Source organism: Lissotriton vulgaris, chromosome 8, assembly GCF_964263255.1.
Source record: "Lissotriton vulgaris chromosome 8, aLisVul1.2, whole genome shotgun sequence".
Taxonomy (NCBI): domain Eukaryota; kingdom Metazoa; phylum Chordata; class Amphibia; order Caudata; family Salamandridae; genus Lissotriton; species Lissotriton vulgaris.
This window is the reverse complement of record NC_141696.1, coordinates 1169484020-1169498669: the sequence shown is the minus strand read 5'-3', so window position 1 is coordinate 1169498669 and position 14650 is coordinate 1169484020. Positions and strand designations below refer to the sequence as shown.

Below are 14650 nucleotides of genomic sequence, written 5' to 3'. Positions count from 1 at the left end.
GTGAAAGTGAAACTGCAGGGGTGAGGCTGATGGCTTTGATGTGGACACGCGTTCCGCACCATTGCACCACACGAACTGTCCGAAATCTGCAATGATTTCAGACCTTGGTTTGCCCTCAATACTCTCGTCTATTAACCCTTGCGGGATTAATAGGCGAGACCTAACAATGCCCCCAGAGCTGACAAAATGATAATAAAGTTTATTTACTACCATTTTTTTCCGTAACCCGTCCTGACCAAAGTGTCAGGACGGGGTGAGGCTATTGCTGCTGAGTGGCAGAAGGGAGCTAGCTGTGCACATATGATTAGAGTGTGCAGATTCCATTAGCCTGCGGCAGGGTTGGATTGGGATTAAAAATCGTCCCGGGCACGCATAAAATAAATAAATAAATAAAATAAAAAAATCGGCCCACATTTGCATAATGCCTTCCCTCAAATCACTGCTTTTAGCGTAATTTTACATAAAATGGGGGGGCGGGCGGGGGGTAAAAAAAATGCACGCATCAGTTTACACTAGTGAAACACACCCGACAACAAGTGAGGCCACTTCTGCTCAGGCCCCCTGCCCCGCTCAGTATGCCTACATTAATGGGAGGCCCAGCGAGAGAAAAGGGGTGACACCTCTACCTGTTGCTGTTATACGGGAGATAATGAGTGCCCATCTCCCTCCAGAAAGGCCACTCAGACACCCAATGGGCCTCTGGCGGTATAGTTGAACAACAGAGACACTGCCCAAATTGGCCCCCAGGCTGCATAAAAGCAGCCCTCAGCTGGAACTCGGACCCCGGCCCCTCGGGCATTGCCCGAATGCCCCCGTTACCAATCAGACGCTGGCCTGCGGTCTTGGACGGCCAGCCAGACATGTGCATTTTAAAGTTCTCTAACCTACCTGTCTTAGACAGCTGGGTTAAAGAAAGCACAGGCCTCCAGGGCTCTTAAGATAGCTGAGAGAGGACACTTCCTCCAATCCTTACGCTTCTCTCATGCTGTTTAACAGGATGAGGGCAGCGCCAGGATTAGGTAGTGCAGTTTTGTGGGTCCCGGAGCTTCGAGGAGAGACGAGGAAAATGTTACGTGGCAAACCATGAAGGTAAGATTTATTTATTTATTTCAGTACTACCCGCCCCACCGCTCTAAATGCTTGCTTGCCACCAATGCAAAGGCCAAGCTTCTTCTTTTGGGTTTCACCCACTTGGTTCACTCCCAACCTCTTACACATCACACAATCACTCCCATAGACCCTGGTCATCAACAGAAGCCAGGTTGGAATTTTAACTGGCAGCAGTCAAATACATATTTCAGACCAGACAGTTTTGAAGGCAGAGCAGCAGCAATCTGCGTTAATAGATACATCTCCAGGAAGCAGCATTCCTAGAGGAAACATCGCTAATAGTGGAATTGACTTCACCTACTTGATGTCTCAATCGCCAATCAATGTGGGGCTGGCAATGCAAGGTACAGTCACTAAACACTGAGCCGGGAATGCAGGGCTTATGAACCACTGGGCCCCAAAAACTCACTGACAGTCACACCCCAAACTGTTCCATGACAACCAGGGGGAACATAAATTCCAGAATAGTTGGGTCCTAAGCTAGTACCGTCACTCGTTGACTATAAGAAAGTAGCACAAGCTGCTGGGTAATGGGCAGCCACCACCACCAACATAAGGGGCACTGTGGCTTACTCTAGTCTGCTATTGTGCAAGATGGCCTTGGAGAGGCCCGGCAAACACTTCCCTGGCTCCCTTAGTAAAGCCTAGGACAACATAGGCACAGATGAAGAGGAGACAACAGCTACCACACCCAGAAAGACTCTATTCGAGCTTAGGTTCAACAGACTTTGGTACAGGTGTTTGGCACGTTGACTTGTACACGAAGAAAACCCTCCCTGCACATTCTGAAGGCCCAGTGACTTAGAATGCAAACGGTCAGGGAGGTATCAGGAAACAGAACGCTGCCCTTCAGATGAACATATATACTCATTGCGGTAATCATGCACACATACGAAAAAAGGATGCCAATTTCATCAATTTGAAATTCTTTCAAACATCAAATCGTTATATACTTGCATTTACGTGTTTTTATGAAGCATCTCAGTTTAGCAAGACTTTCAAGGTTCTTGATGTGACGTATTGATAATTTTAGGAATGGATCATTCCCAAACTCCATTGGAGCGTGTTTTTTTTGGGTATCCAGACCAAACTTCTTTGCATAATAAAAACAAATGAAGACTTTGACACATTAGTTGGATAAATCCGCCAACTGCCCTAACTCAATAAAACATTGAGTTCAATCACTGAAGACTACATCTATCTTGCACCTAGCAGCAACAAGGCATGGGTGAAGGGCTAGGCTTGTGCCCAATAATGATTAAGATACCATCTTAGTGGCACCAGAAACCTCCATGCCATCACCTAATACCAACGTTACCAATGGGTTACGCAACTATTTCCTCTTGTCAGTCCAAGGAATACTCAACCTTTGTGCATCTAAACCACTCTCCACCTGATCTGGTGCTGTTCCGGAGGAGATAACTAAGCAGGGATGCCATCAGGTATCCGGTGCCAACCAGCTTTTGTAACAAATAATGTTCAGGGATTGTTCAATGCAGACCACATTAAGGACACTGCTACAACAGAAACCAATGGGCATCATAATCACTTTGGTTGGGAATATTTTTTCACCAGCTGGCATTACCTTCTAGTAGGTGCATGGGATTTACAGTCACCATAGAAGAATCTCTCTTATACGGTATGGATGAATACAAGGTGATAAAATAAAGTGACAGAATACACATATTTGCACCATTACCACAGAGGATTGCAACGAAGCGATGGCAAACAAGAATCTCTAGTTACCAGACCCCATAATGCCACAGAATCAAGAGTTGCCCTTTTTTTGATTTGCATACTTTTAAATAAATGTGACCTATGCTGGAAATACTAACATAAAGCTTTCCTGTACCCACATCATCACCACAAGTCAAGGCATATTTTATGTCCTGATGAAGTGATTACATTATTTCACCGAAACACACGTCCACACTCAGTGTGGTCCCAAAGGACAGAGATGGACCATGAGACTTTAGAGTAAATACAGAAGGAATAAGTAGAACATATTTGTAAGGAGCTCTATTTAAATGTATACTCAAGTAAGGGAGTATTACCAATACTGAGGAGTAGGAATTTGAGCAGTACTCGTTTCCACCCAGTGGGTGAATTTTAATATTTCTGTGATGTATGTAGCATGATTAACGTACTGAATTGGTAGTGAGTGCAAGCTCTGTTAGCAGAATGTAGAGTTACTTTACAATAAAGTTTGCATGAACTGATAACTTACGAAATATGACTGAATCTAGAGGACGGTTGTAAGATGTACATGCATTTTTGACTATTGCATGCACAAAATAAAAAATGAATTGAATATAATATTGGAAATTATTTGCCCCTATCCGCACCTTAAATGAAAAAAAAAATAACAGGTCAGGCGGGTATTTCTTTTTAATTATATGTCTTTTCCGTGGCCTGATAACTTACACTTAGGGGTACCTCACTGATATATTTGAAGCAAACAACTAATGACTTAAAACCCCAGTTTCCAAATGCAACAGGAATCAACTGAATATTAAACAAGAAGTCACCACATAACGACTATGGAGGTTACATAAGAGCAGATGAATGAGGCGGGTCATTGCACTAGTTTGCAACAACACAACATTTGAGTAACAGTGTTTGCTGCAGCCTTCTTGTAATCCCCCTCATGTTCCTTAAATGTGCTTGCCTATCACCCCCAAACATTCAGTGTTACGTGTGCCAGTACACAGCTTCCTTTTAACGCTGTGAATGCTGGGAGTTCAGTTGTAGTTTTAGTTCACTTCCATTGAACAGACTGGACTGATGCACCAAACGCCGGTGATTTGTTGAAGCCCGGGAGGTGGTCCCGGATGACATCTGATAACCATGCCAAAGCCAACAGGTGGACAAACCGGTATCTTATCCACAAGCAGCCCATAACGACGGCGCAAAATAAAAATAAAACAAGTCATTAGTGACGCGGATTGGACAAAAAAAAACTAGTCTGCAAAAGAGACATTTGCAGCAAATGATTAACTCTCATTTGACAGATGGGTGGGTTTGTAAGAATGAGTTGGTGAACGGTGAAAAATAATACGTATTTGAAGCGTGCAACAGTGATATCATTAACCCTCTCCAACCTCTCTTCCGCTTCAGGCCTGCACTGATGGCAGACGACTAGACTGCCCTTCCAGGCCCGAAAAGAGAAGACCACGTAACGGATTGAATGCCACAGGACTCCGGCCGGAGCCAGTCTTTACCTGGGAGCTTCGAGGCTGTAACCGCGGCTCCTCCAGCTGCAGACCAGCAGCCAGGCTTCCCCACAGCATTGAACCCACAGCTCCGTCTGTGGAAGCAGCGCAGTCACGTGACACCAGCCGAAGGAATTTAAAGGCGCAGTGCTCCACTCTGGACAGCTACCTCCCTTACAAGGACAACATGACAAGGGATTTACGAGGGTTCTCTGCCAAAAACAAGCATTGGCCGCGCAGCAGTAAAGCTGCACGGCCGTGCAAAGGATCATCTACATTTAAACAAACATAACCAGCACCGCCTCTCCCCTACCTCCTCCACCGCCCAGGAACTCACAGGAATGACGGCACAAACGAAACCAAAAAAAAAAAAAACGGGCGGAAACATAATACTGAATCCCGCCCCTCCAGGACTCCCTGACCTGCCTCATGGTTGCCAAGGCAATATTTCTGAAAATATTGTCGTGCTACCGTAAGGCAGGTCATGGAGTCCTCGAGAGGTGGGATCCAGAGCAGACAAATCTGCTAAACAGGAGCTTTTTCCAATGGTAGGCCTCCGTTTCGAAAGGCCTGCCAATGGAAAAAGGGGGCGTGGTTTCACGCAGTACTGAAATTCTCCTGTGCACAATAGGTCTTTGCCTCCAGCAGGGCCATGCCCTGCAATGGAGGCTTCGACCTAAAAATTACATTTCCCTGTTCACCAGATCTAAGGGCTCTGGTTGGAATGTATGGCTTTCGAAATTTCTTCAGTTGTGTGGGCCCATATTGTTAAAAGATTTCAACCCAATATAAAATAATTTAAATTGAATACTCTTGGCCACAGGGCTGTGGAGACTGAATCAAATTTAGGAATGCCCAACAGTATTCTTACTGCTGCATTCTGGGCCGTTTGGCGTTAATTGAAACTGCGCCTCGGCACACTGTAGAAGAGGGTGTTACAATACTCAAGTCACACAATCAACACAGACACCACCGTCTTCCTTAAATCTAATGGTATAGCTGGAAGGATTTTCCTCAATGTTTTCATGATAAAAAGGCAAGCAGAATTGACCAAATTTATTTGTACCTCGAAGGACAACATGGTGTCAAAATTGACACCTAGGTTTTTAGCCTTGTGCAGTGGGTTAGGTAAGGGGCCAAGTTGATCAGGCCACCAATTGTTTGTCCATAAAGATGGATTATTCCCAAGCAGCAAGACTTCAGTTTTGGAGGAGTTAAATTTCAGACCGTTGTCTGTCATCCATCTTGCTATATGGCTCATAGAGTCACAGAACCTAGATGCTGTCTGGCTAGCAGAGCTACTCACTGAGACAGCGATTGGAATGTCATCCACGTATGACACGACGGCAAACCCAAAACTTCTTACTAGGCTCCGCACTCTCCCAGGAACCTACTAAATGAAGGCTGCAGCACGACCCCATTGAACAGGTCCCTGGGCCAGCTCCCTCCACTGGTTCAGGCCGAGCTCCCAGCTCAAGCGTGTAACTGCTGTAAGTCAGATACTTCACTGCTGTTTTCACCCTCTCCCCATAACCTTGGTTTCTCCCGTCTAGTTTTTTACCGTTTGCTTGCTTTTTGCCTCTATAACCTTCTTCTTCTCCCACCTAAATGTAACCTTTTTGCGTCCTTTTGCCTCCATAATCTTCTTTCTCTGTTACCTGAATTCAACCTTTTGCCACCCTTTGCCTCCATACCTTTCTTTTTTCAACCTTTTTACCTCCATAACCTTCTTCTTCTCCTGCCTAAATGTAACCTTTTTGTCTCCTTTTGGCTCCATAACTTTTTTCACCCGCCTAAATGTAACCTTTTTGCCTCCTTTAGCTTCCATAAGCTTTTCCTCCCACCTAAATGTAAGCTTTTTGCCTCCATTTACCTCCATAACTTTACTTCCTCCTGCCTAATCACGACCATCTCTCCCATTTTACTACATCTTTTTGCCTCCAACCTAATTGTGACTCTTTCTCCTGTTTGTTACTTTGCATCTTTTACCCCCTAAGTGTATTTTCCAATGTTTGCTTCCCGCCTTAAACTTAGTCCTCTGCTCCCCTCCAGCCTTCTCCTAAACCCACCCAGTGCCCGCCCCCCTACCAGGAACCTACTTAATGGAGTTCGCAGCATAGCCACGTTGCCAGCGCGCTAAGGCAAGCCCGTCAGTGCCCATCCATTCCTCAACCCTGTTGTCAGGACCCCTGAATCTCTGCCCACGCACAGCTACTCCAGCGCCAAGACAACTGCACTGAACCCAGGACCTCGCAGTGCCCTCTTCAGCCTCACTTCCTCACGATTGCTGATTCTCCTGCAATGTCAGCTCACCCCCTCCCCTTCGGAACCCAGCCCATACCCATCAACCCAAGCAAATTCCAATACCTCCTGATCAAAGCCCAATCACTCCACAAACACCCCACAGAGATCTGGTACACCATCACCTCCCTCATCCCGAGGTCATCACCCTCACTGAGACTTGGCTCAACCCCTCTTCTGCACATTTTGAGTGGTTACAAGATTATACACCAAGACCAAGTCAACAAAAACAGAGGTGGCATTGCCATTATCCACAAAGAGTCCTTCCACTACACAGCAGCCACTGACAACACCACCCTCATCATGGAAAATCCTCAGTTTCAAACTCAAAACAGACAGCAATTTCACCATCAGGGACACACGGGCATCCAGACGACCAGGACAAAGCCCCACCCTCTGCAAGGACCTCTCTGACATCATGGCCTCGCTGGCCCTCTGCTCCAAGAACTTCATCTTCCTAAAATTGTACATCAAGCACCCAAAACTACGCCAACACAGCAAATTAAAGCAGAGAGTATGAACAACCTCGGCCTCACCCAAATCGTCACCAACCCCACGCACATAGCTGGGCAAACTTTGGCCCCTATTTCACAGGCAGCAACATAATCAAATACAGCCACACCTCAGAAATCACTCAATCATCCACTTCTCCATCTACACCCCCCCCACCAACCAGACCAGCACCGCTCAGAGGAGCTGGAGCAAGGTAACGGAAAATCTATGGACCAACGCACCCTATTTATCTCCCCGGACACCACCGCCAACCTCGAGGTGGCCGTCCAGAATATCAACACCTGAATCATGGAATGCGCCAACATAATCACACCCCTCAAACCCGCAAAACAAAGGCAGATCCTCCAAACACACCAGCTGGTTCACTCCTGAACTAAAAACCTCCAAACGCAATTGTAAACAACTAGAAATGATCTGGCGCACCAGCAAAACGACCAGCAACCGAGCCAACTTAAAAGTGACTCTCAATGAACACCATATAGGCCTGAAAAACGCCAAAAAGGTAGCCCTGGCCATCCGCCTTGAAGCCAGCTCCATCCATTTGCATGGAACTCTCTTCAGCATCATCAAAGAGTTCACCAACCCCACGCAACCAAGAACACCTGCATCAGGAGTCTGCCATCCTGCCTCAGGTGGTGCTCACGAAGACCTTGCGTGGTCTTTCCTTTATATCAGTTCATATCAGAACACTCTCCAACATATTGCACACCTCGTTCCACATCATATTCCAGTTCTGGATTCCACATGACTATTCTGATGTATTATGGTCTGAGCATTGCCAGACAAAAGGGGCCTATGTTTATGTGAAAATGGTGAGGGGTACTGGTGTGATCTTGTCTAGTATGTGTGAGTAGCATAAGCCAAACTATCCTTGTGTGCTTTGCAGCAGTTGTCCCACATGCATTGTTCTGGTGAGTTTTCCATGTTGTTATGAAAGAACAAGTACAGTTACATTTGTTACATTTAAATGCAACACAGCACCATGCCGAGAACAGCAAGCTGAAGTCAGGTGGAGTGAGCCATGCTCCCCGAATAACAGGAACATGGAACTGGAAGTGTGTCGTGGGAGCCAGGGATCTTGATGATAGTAAGGCTTACAATGGGCCCTAAGTGTGGAATATTAGGGCCCTCAATCATATAAAGTGCTTAGAGGAGGAGCTACAATGATAACGATTTGACAACACAAAGCGCCAAATCAGTACAAGAGCAGCAAAATTAATTGATTGCCGGTTATGCTGAAAAGCAGACATTCCCTACTGTGGTGTTTTATCAGCTACTATTCGTTTTAACTGAAGACCAGAAACCCTAATTTAACTTAAAAAATTGACCGCGAAGTAGCACTAAGGGTAGGGTTTCTACTTTATATTCCAACCCTGCCACTGGAGTCACTTGTAACAAGGGCATCAGTAATTCTGGAGAAGAAGGGTAGAAAACAATCTTGTGCTTATGGAACAACATTTGGGAATAAATATTTCCATGCTGATTCCTGTATATTCCTCCCCGTGTTTCACCACAAGATTTCATCTGCTTTTAACAGCCGATGTCCCTGGGAGAAACACCATTATCTAGAAATCCTGATGAGTCTACCTTCCCTTACCATCCCACTGGGGATTACCGGGGCGCGGGGAATGAGGTCATTTTTCTTGTTGTATAGATTATCCTAGCAAACCAGTGAATTTATGCCCATACACATTAACACATGTAGATCGTACAATCACCAAAATCCCTAACATTTGATACCATCAAAAACACCTCACTATCCTGCGTTAGACTAAATACACAAGGATTTACATATCAATAAAGAATGTGAAGAAGGTCTCCATTTGCAAAATATCCAATGCAAGCAGAAGTTTCAAGAGTTTGACGTCATCCTGTGGAATTTGTTGCACATCAGATTTTGTTTGGCAATGTATTGCTGTCCTGATGTGCTTCCATAGATGTAATTTGTCACCCCTTAACCTGAGATTGACACCTGTCAGCTTCAGGTTTAGGAACCTATATTTCAAAGGTCCAGGTCAGAATGGTCTAGACCCAGAAGGACATGGGGAGTGCTCTATTTGTGAGGTTTAACAGCCAAACCATCTTAACTGGGTGCTGGTTATCTTTACCCTGAACATCAGATCCATCCAAAGGCACTGTGCTACCACTCACTTTCACGACGACTTTATAACAAGAAGGTATTGGTCAGAGGATCATTCATCCGGCAATGCAACTCTGGTTCATAAAGCATACAGGCGTAAATGATTTGTTCAGAATTCTACTGATGTTTTGCTCAATCATAGCATGGTGCACAAAGTGCTTACTGACAGTACAAGGCTTTCCCGACAATTATTTCTCTGACCAAGACTTCCAAATGACAAAATCTATCTAGGACTGTCAAAAATAACCTTTTGACAATTGGTATCATTTAACTTACGGTAAGTACTAAAAAAAATATTTCCTTTCAGCACAATGTAGATTTGAGAGAATTTGCAAAGCAATGGATTTATTCTGCCACTAGCAGCCCGTCCCGACGTTGTCCGGGGATGGCTGATGTTCAGTGTTACCTTTACTTTTTGTTTGCGTAGTAATGTGTGTTTAATTCATCCGCAGGTTTTCATTGAGCCACACCTAATTTTGTTTTGCTGTCCTTGTTGAGAGTGTTCCCCCTGTGTGAGAATGTTGTTGTTTCCCAAATGTTGTAATTTGCGCCGCAAGTGCAGCAAGTGTTACAGTGGTCGCTCAGATGTTTTTGCCTGAAATTGCTTGTTTGTGTTTTGTGAAAGGGGCTTTCCTTGTTTACGTTTTCGATCCCTTTACTGATGTCTTTTTTTTGTTTTTATCGGCGCAAGTACTGGCAGTGTTCCACTGATAACGCAGAGTGTTTGAAATTTGGAAGTGTTTGTGTAAGTTTTAAATTTTGTCCGCAGCATACGTAATTATTCGGAGCCTTGTGAGTAAAGTCTTGTTTATGTTCCGTCGATTGGCTTTCTTGTCTAAGAAATGGGCGCCTCTTTTGTTTACGTTCCTCCCCCTGTGACAATGTTGCCGTTTGTCAAGTGGTTAAACATTTGTTATATTTTTGTATCGCAACTCTCGTGTGTGTGTTAATCGTTGTGTGTCGTGATTGGTAGGCTGTGCGAAGCAACGCGTATGATAGGCGGCCCTTTTTGTAAGCCTGCCCCCTGTGGCACTGTATTATTATGGAAGGTGCGACCCTTTTTGGATGTCATCCCACGAAGGCGTTAATGTTTGAAGGGTAACGCCGACGATTGTGCGAATGTCGAGGCGAGTGAGGCGGCCCTTTGCAAATGCGCCGGATGCACAGTTAAGGGTGTGCCTTGCACAGTGAAATCATTGAAATTGCATTTGCGCTATGCACATTGAAGTGTGTGGTGAAGTGTGTGCCTTGCACAGTGAAATCAGTGAAATCGTTAGGCACATGTTTATTGTTTGTACTTTGGGCCATGCCCCTGTAAACGCCCACATCGTTTGTTTGACACGCCCCTCTAAACGCCCACATCTACTTTCCTACTATTAACGTTTTTGCTTTTTTTATGTATATGGTGTCCACATCTATAGCCTATGTCCTTCTGCTACATCTCCCCTTTCAAATGGTGTATTGGGTGTAGTGATTGGTGCACTACTTTTTGAGTTTACCTGGCTCAAAGGTTTGTGTTCCCTCTTTATAATAGTAGTATAGATTAACCACAATTAATCCTAATGGTATAATAAAGAATTAAGTAAATATACTTTCAAATTTAAGAATATGTATTTTTCATATATGTAAATCAGATGAATAAACACAGAACAAGTCACAATATCAGATGCTTACCAAGAGGTCTGGGAATCCAACCACAATGGTGGCATAATTATTGCCATCGGAGAGAATTCTATTTGGAGCGATGATCTTCTGCCCCACTGCTGCACTCAGATTCTCTGAAGGTAAATGGTCACTTGAAATTGAATGCGGAACGGTCAACTCCAAGCCTACAATAGAACAAAAGACGTGAGACTTATTGGTTTCACTGCTACGGTAAGAGTGTCAAATTCTAATTATATCCTGCAACAAAGGCAACGTTGATTCAATCTTGTCTACTCACTTTTCTGTGGTTGCTCTAAATCATTTTTCATTGCAACTGGAAATAGAATGAAGCTATGCCGACACCTTTTGTGAGATAAGTCCTTCTTGCTTAAAGTAGGCACACAAACATTTCACAACAAAGGACATCCATTGAGTCTATGACATTACTCATAAAGCCACAGGTCTTGCTTGTTCTATAGCATTCGATCATGTCCATTCTTTAGAATCATTACCTAGCAAAGGTACCGAACTGTAAGCTCCACTCAACCATGAACACCTCAGTCACAAGATAGCTGCTGACGACTGGAAATCAACAAGGGTTTACAAATCCTGTTAAACCTGAAAGCCCAAAGAGTCATCCACTTATGGTAGATTTTACCTCTGGTTGCAATCATGGCATAGGTTGTAGATAAAGTTGAAATGATACAAATCTCTCGACTCCCATAACCACAAGGTCGAAAACATGTTCCACTTGCTCTTCACCCAGACCACTGATAAGCCAACATGAGCAAAACACTTTAAACATATAAAAACCCTGCAAATGCTAAGTAATGTCTAGCATCCTAATACTTTCAGTAAATATGTGTTTTAGGTGTCTTTGCAAGGTTAGCAAATGATCCACATGTTAAATTATCTGGAAACTCACTCCAAAATGTTGTCACCTAGTGGAAAAAATATCTGCCATAGCTTTAGACCAGTCTTCATTTAGGATGGTCTTCAGGTTTTTACCAATGCACATTAATATGCAAGACGGCATTTCACACATTGATCACACCGAATAACAACTTGATCCATTGCCCTCACTTTACTTTTGAATGAACACTCTCACAACACCGAAGACTGCTTTTTGAGATGAGAAAAATGCTAACGTTCCCCCTATAAATAACAACAGACTTTCTCTGGGCTGTTATTCAAACAAGTGCTAAAAGGCCAAACATCTTGTTATCAGTGACAAAAAGATTTATGTAATCATTTTACTTATGCCCTAAATGGCAGCATACAGGTAATGTGATGATAGTCCACATAACACATACATCGGTATAGTCCATTGCTCGACCTCTATGATTGCTTTATCTTTTCAGCATATTATGTCGGTGGCATAACAACTAACCATCATACTCACTTTTGGAGCTAGGTCTTATGAGAGTCGAAAAAGGCTCCACGGTGTTTAGCCTTTTGAGAAAGAGGGAGGAACTGGCCAAAGTCATTAGGAGGGTGAGTGCTCACCTAGGCATTAAAATCTTTGGTACCAACTGAACTGTTTAACTGAAGGCATTCCCTACACAGAGCTCAGTTTTATACAAAGCTCTCACTTGCAGCCACCATAAACAAAATGTCTAAAGCCTTGTTGCAGGGAACCACCATCTTTTACGCCAAAGACAGCAACATTCAACAAGCACATGGTCTCCATGCACAAAGCAGTCAGTGGAAGTGAAGGGTCCAAATTAGGGGCCTCACTGGAATATTCACAAGGAGGTTGGAAGGCTCATTCAGCATAGTAAGGTTAAAAGGCCTGGCCGTAGCATTAAGAATCACAAGCCACCAACTATCAGTCTCCCAACAACTAATAAGAGAGAGTAGAAATCCTCAATTGTGGTTAGGAGCAAAACTTGGGTGCACTGCCAGTCCAGCAGACTCTTTTGTTCTGCAAAGAGCAGACAACTTACATAAACCAGAAGATGTCAGAATTAGGATGATCCAGCGATCGATCCACACAATATGAGGTCTTTCATGTGTGAAGTAAGTACAAGGACTAGTAGCATATATGTTACTACAGAAAGGTAGGGTGTGCTACCTCATTCATTATCTACCCCCTTCCATTGATAGGATGACATCCAAGTATCCCAGGAAATATGGCCTAGCCAAACAGATCCTGCAACACAGCTTCACTACATTGCGTAAGTCTGGAATACTGACATTTTTATTAAATGTATTCTGTTTACAAAAAAGCATCATGAGTAGCTCAAATAGCTGCTTTGCATAACACATACAGTGGACGTGATAATGAAAAGCCGTGAATGCTGCCTCATTTCTGGCTACAGAAGTCTCTAATGACGGCAGCTGTATTTTCAGCTATTTGTTTTTAATCCTGCCACATGGTAGCCGATTAAAGTTGTAGCCAGTTTTAACCACGTTCACCTTAGCACTGCACATCACACCACGCTCACATATGGTTTTAGTTAACCCTCCTTACTTACATCAAAATCATCCCTGTGCTCCTCCCTCGCAGTGAGGGGGTTGTAGCCTGCGTAGAAACTAGGTTTCTATATGCGAGGAGGCACCCCTGTGATGAAGAATGACACCTCTGGTGTTAAAACTGAAGGAAAATGAAAGAGACCGGTCTGTCAGTCAAAAACACACTGTTATGTCATATTGTGAACGACCTTTTGTGAGGGGCCTACAGCCTTACTTAATACTGGTGAAAAACGTCCAACAGAGATTTCATCTCACTAGTCTAAGGATGAGTACGTTACATTACCTAGTTGCTTTCCCTAGAGTGGAAAAATGGTGTCAAACTACCGAAATGTCCTTGTGACAGAAAATCCATGCAATCTACGATGCACTTTATTCTTTTTGTAGTTTTTATAAGGATATCCGGAAATCAGTTTTAAAACCCCTATTTTTAACAAACATGCTTTTTAATTATAAATATGCATTCAATTTCGTATGTAGCTTAGAAAATGTGAAAATTATAAGTACTGTAACCCATTTCATACAGCTTGCAGTCAGGAAATTAAAAGATTATTCACATCTTGGTGCATTGCTGTATGATTATTCTTAAATATTGCTTTATTTTTACTACTGATTGATTGCCAGAAAATTCTCATTTTTGTATTCCAGGTCTCATTATGTACCTCTTGCACCAGCACTTTATCTCCCGCGACTGAATGTATTAACTCTTGATTAGCTGGCAAATCCTTAGTCCCTTTAAAAACGCCAAGATTGATTAATGATGGCTATACAGACTTTTTGATGAAATATTTCAGAAATGTATTTTAAATAATTGTTTTACTGTATCTACCTTTTAAAATATTTGGAATACCAATGTAAATTTAGGAATGTTTTCTCTTATAGTATGCTTTTATGGTGAGATTTGTTAGACCGAATAAAGCTGATTTGATTTGATTTGACACCTCTGGTGTGTGAGGGGAACTTTCCTTAATAGGGATTCCTCCCCCAAGTACATGGTTGGCCGAATTTCGTTGCACCCCATACCGCCTCCTTGGACCTGTGGCCTCTTTTGTGTTTGATGCACTGGCCGTAAGGCCTCGTAAACTCCTAAAGAGACGAGCACTTCTGTGGCCAGGTGAGGGCAACAAACGAGGAATGTAATGATAACCTGGACTGGGGAACGACAAACTCCCCTTTTTCCCCTCTTGTTCTTTCCCAACAGGACGAGTGGAGTTCACCATCCCCGCCGCTACAGGATACATACAGGAGTAACGGGGAA

General features: G+C 43.6%; 1 protein-coding gene across 1 annotated transcript in view; it reads right to left on the bottom strand.

Annotated features, from left to right (window-relative positions):
- Nucleotides 1-14650, bottom strand: part of VWA8 (von Willebrand factor A domain containing 8) — a 1363176-nt gene that overhangs the window by 443767 nt on the left and 904759 nt on the right. Inside the window, exon 34 of the mRNA XM_086935029.1 lies at nt 10951-11105. Within this exon, the coding sequence (XP_086791155.1) occupies nt 10951-11105 (155 nt within the window). The remainder of the gene's footprint in view (nt 1-10950; nt 11106-14650) is intronic.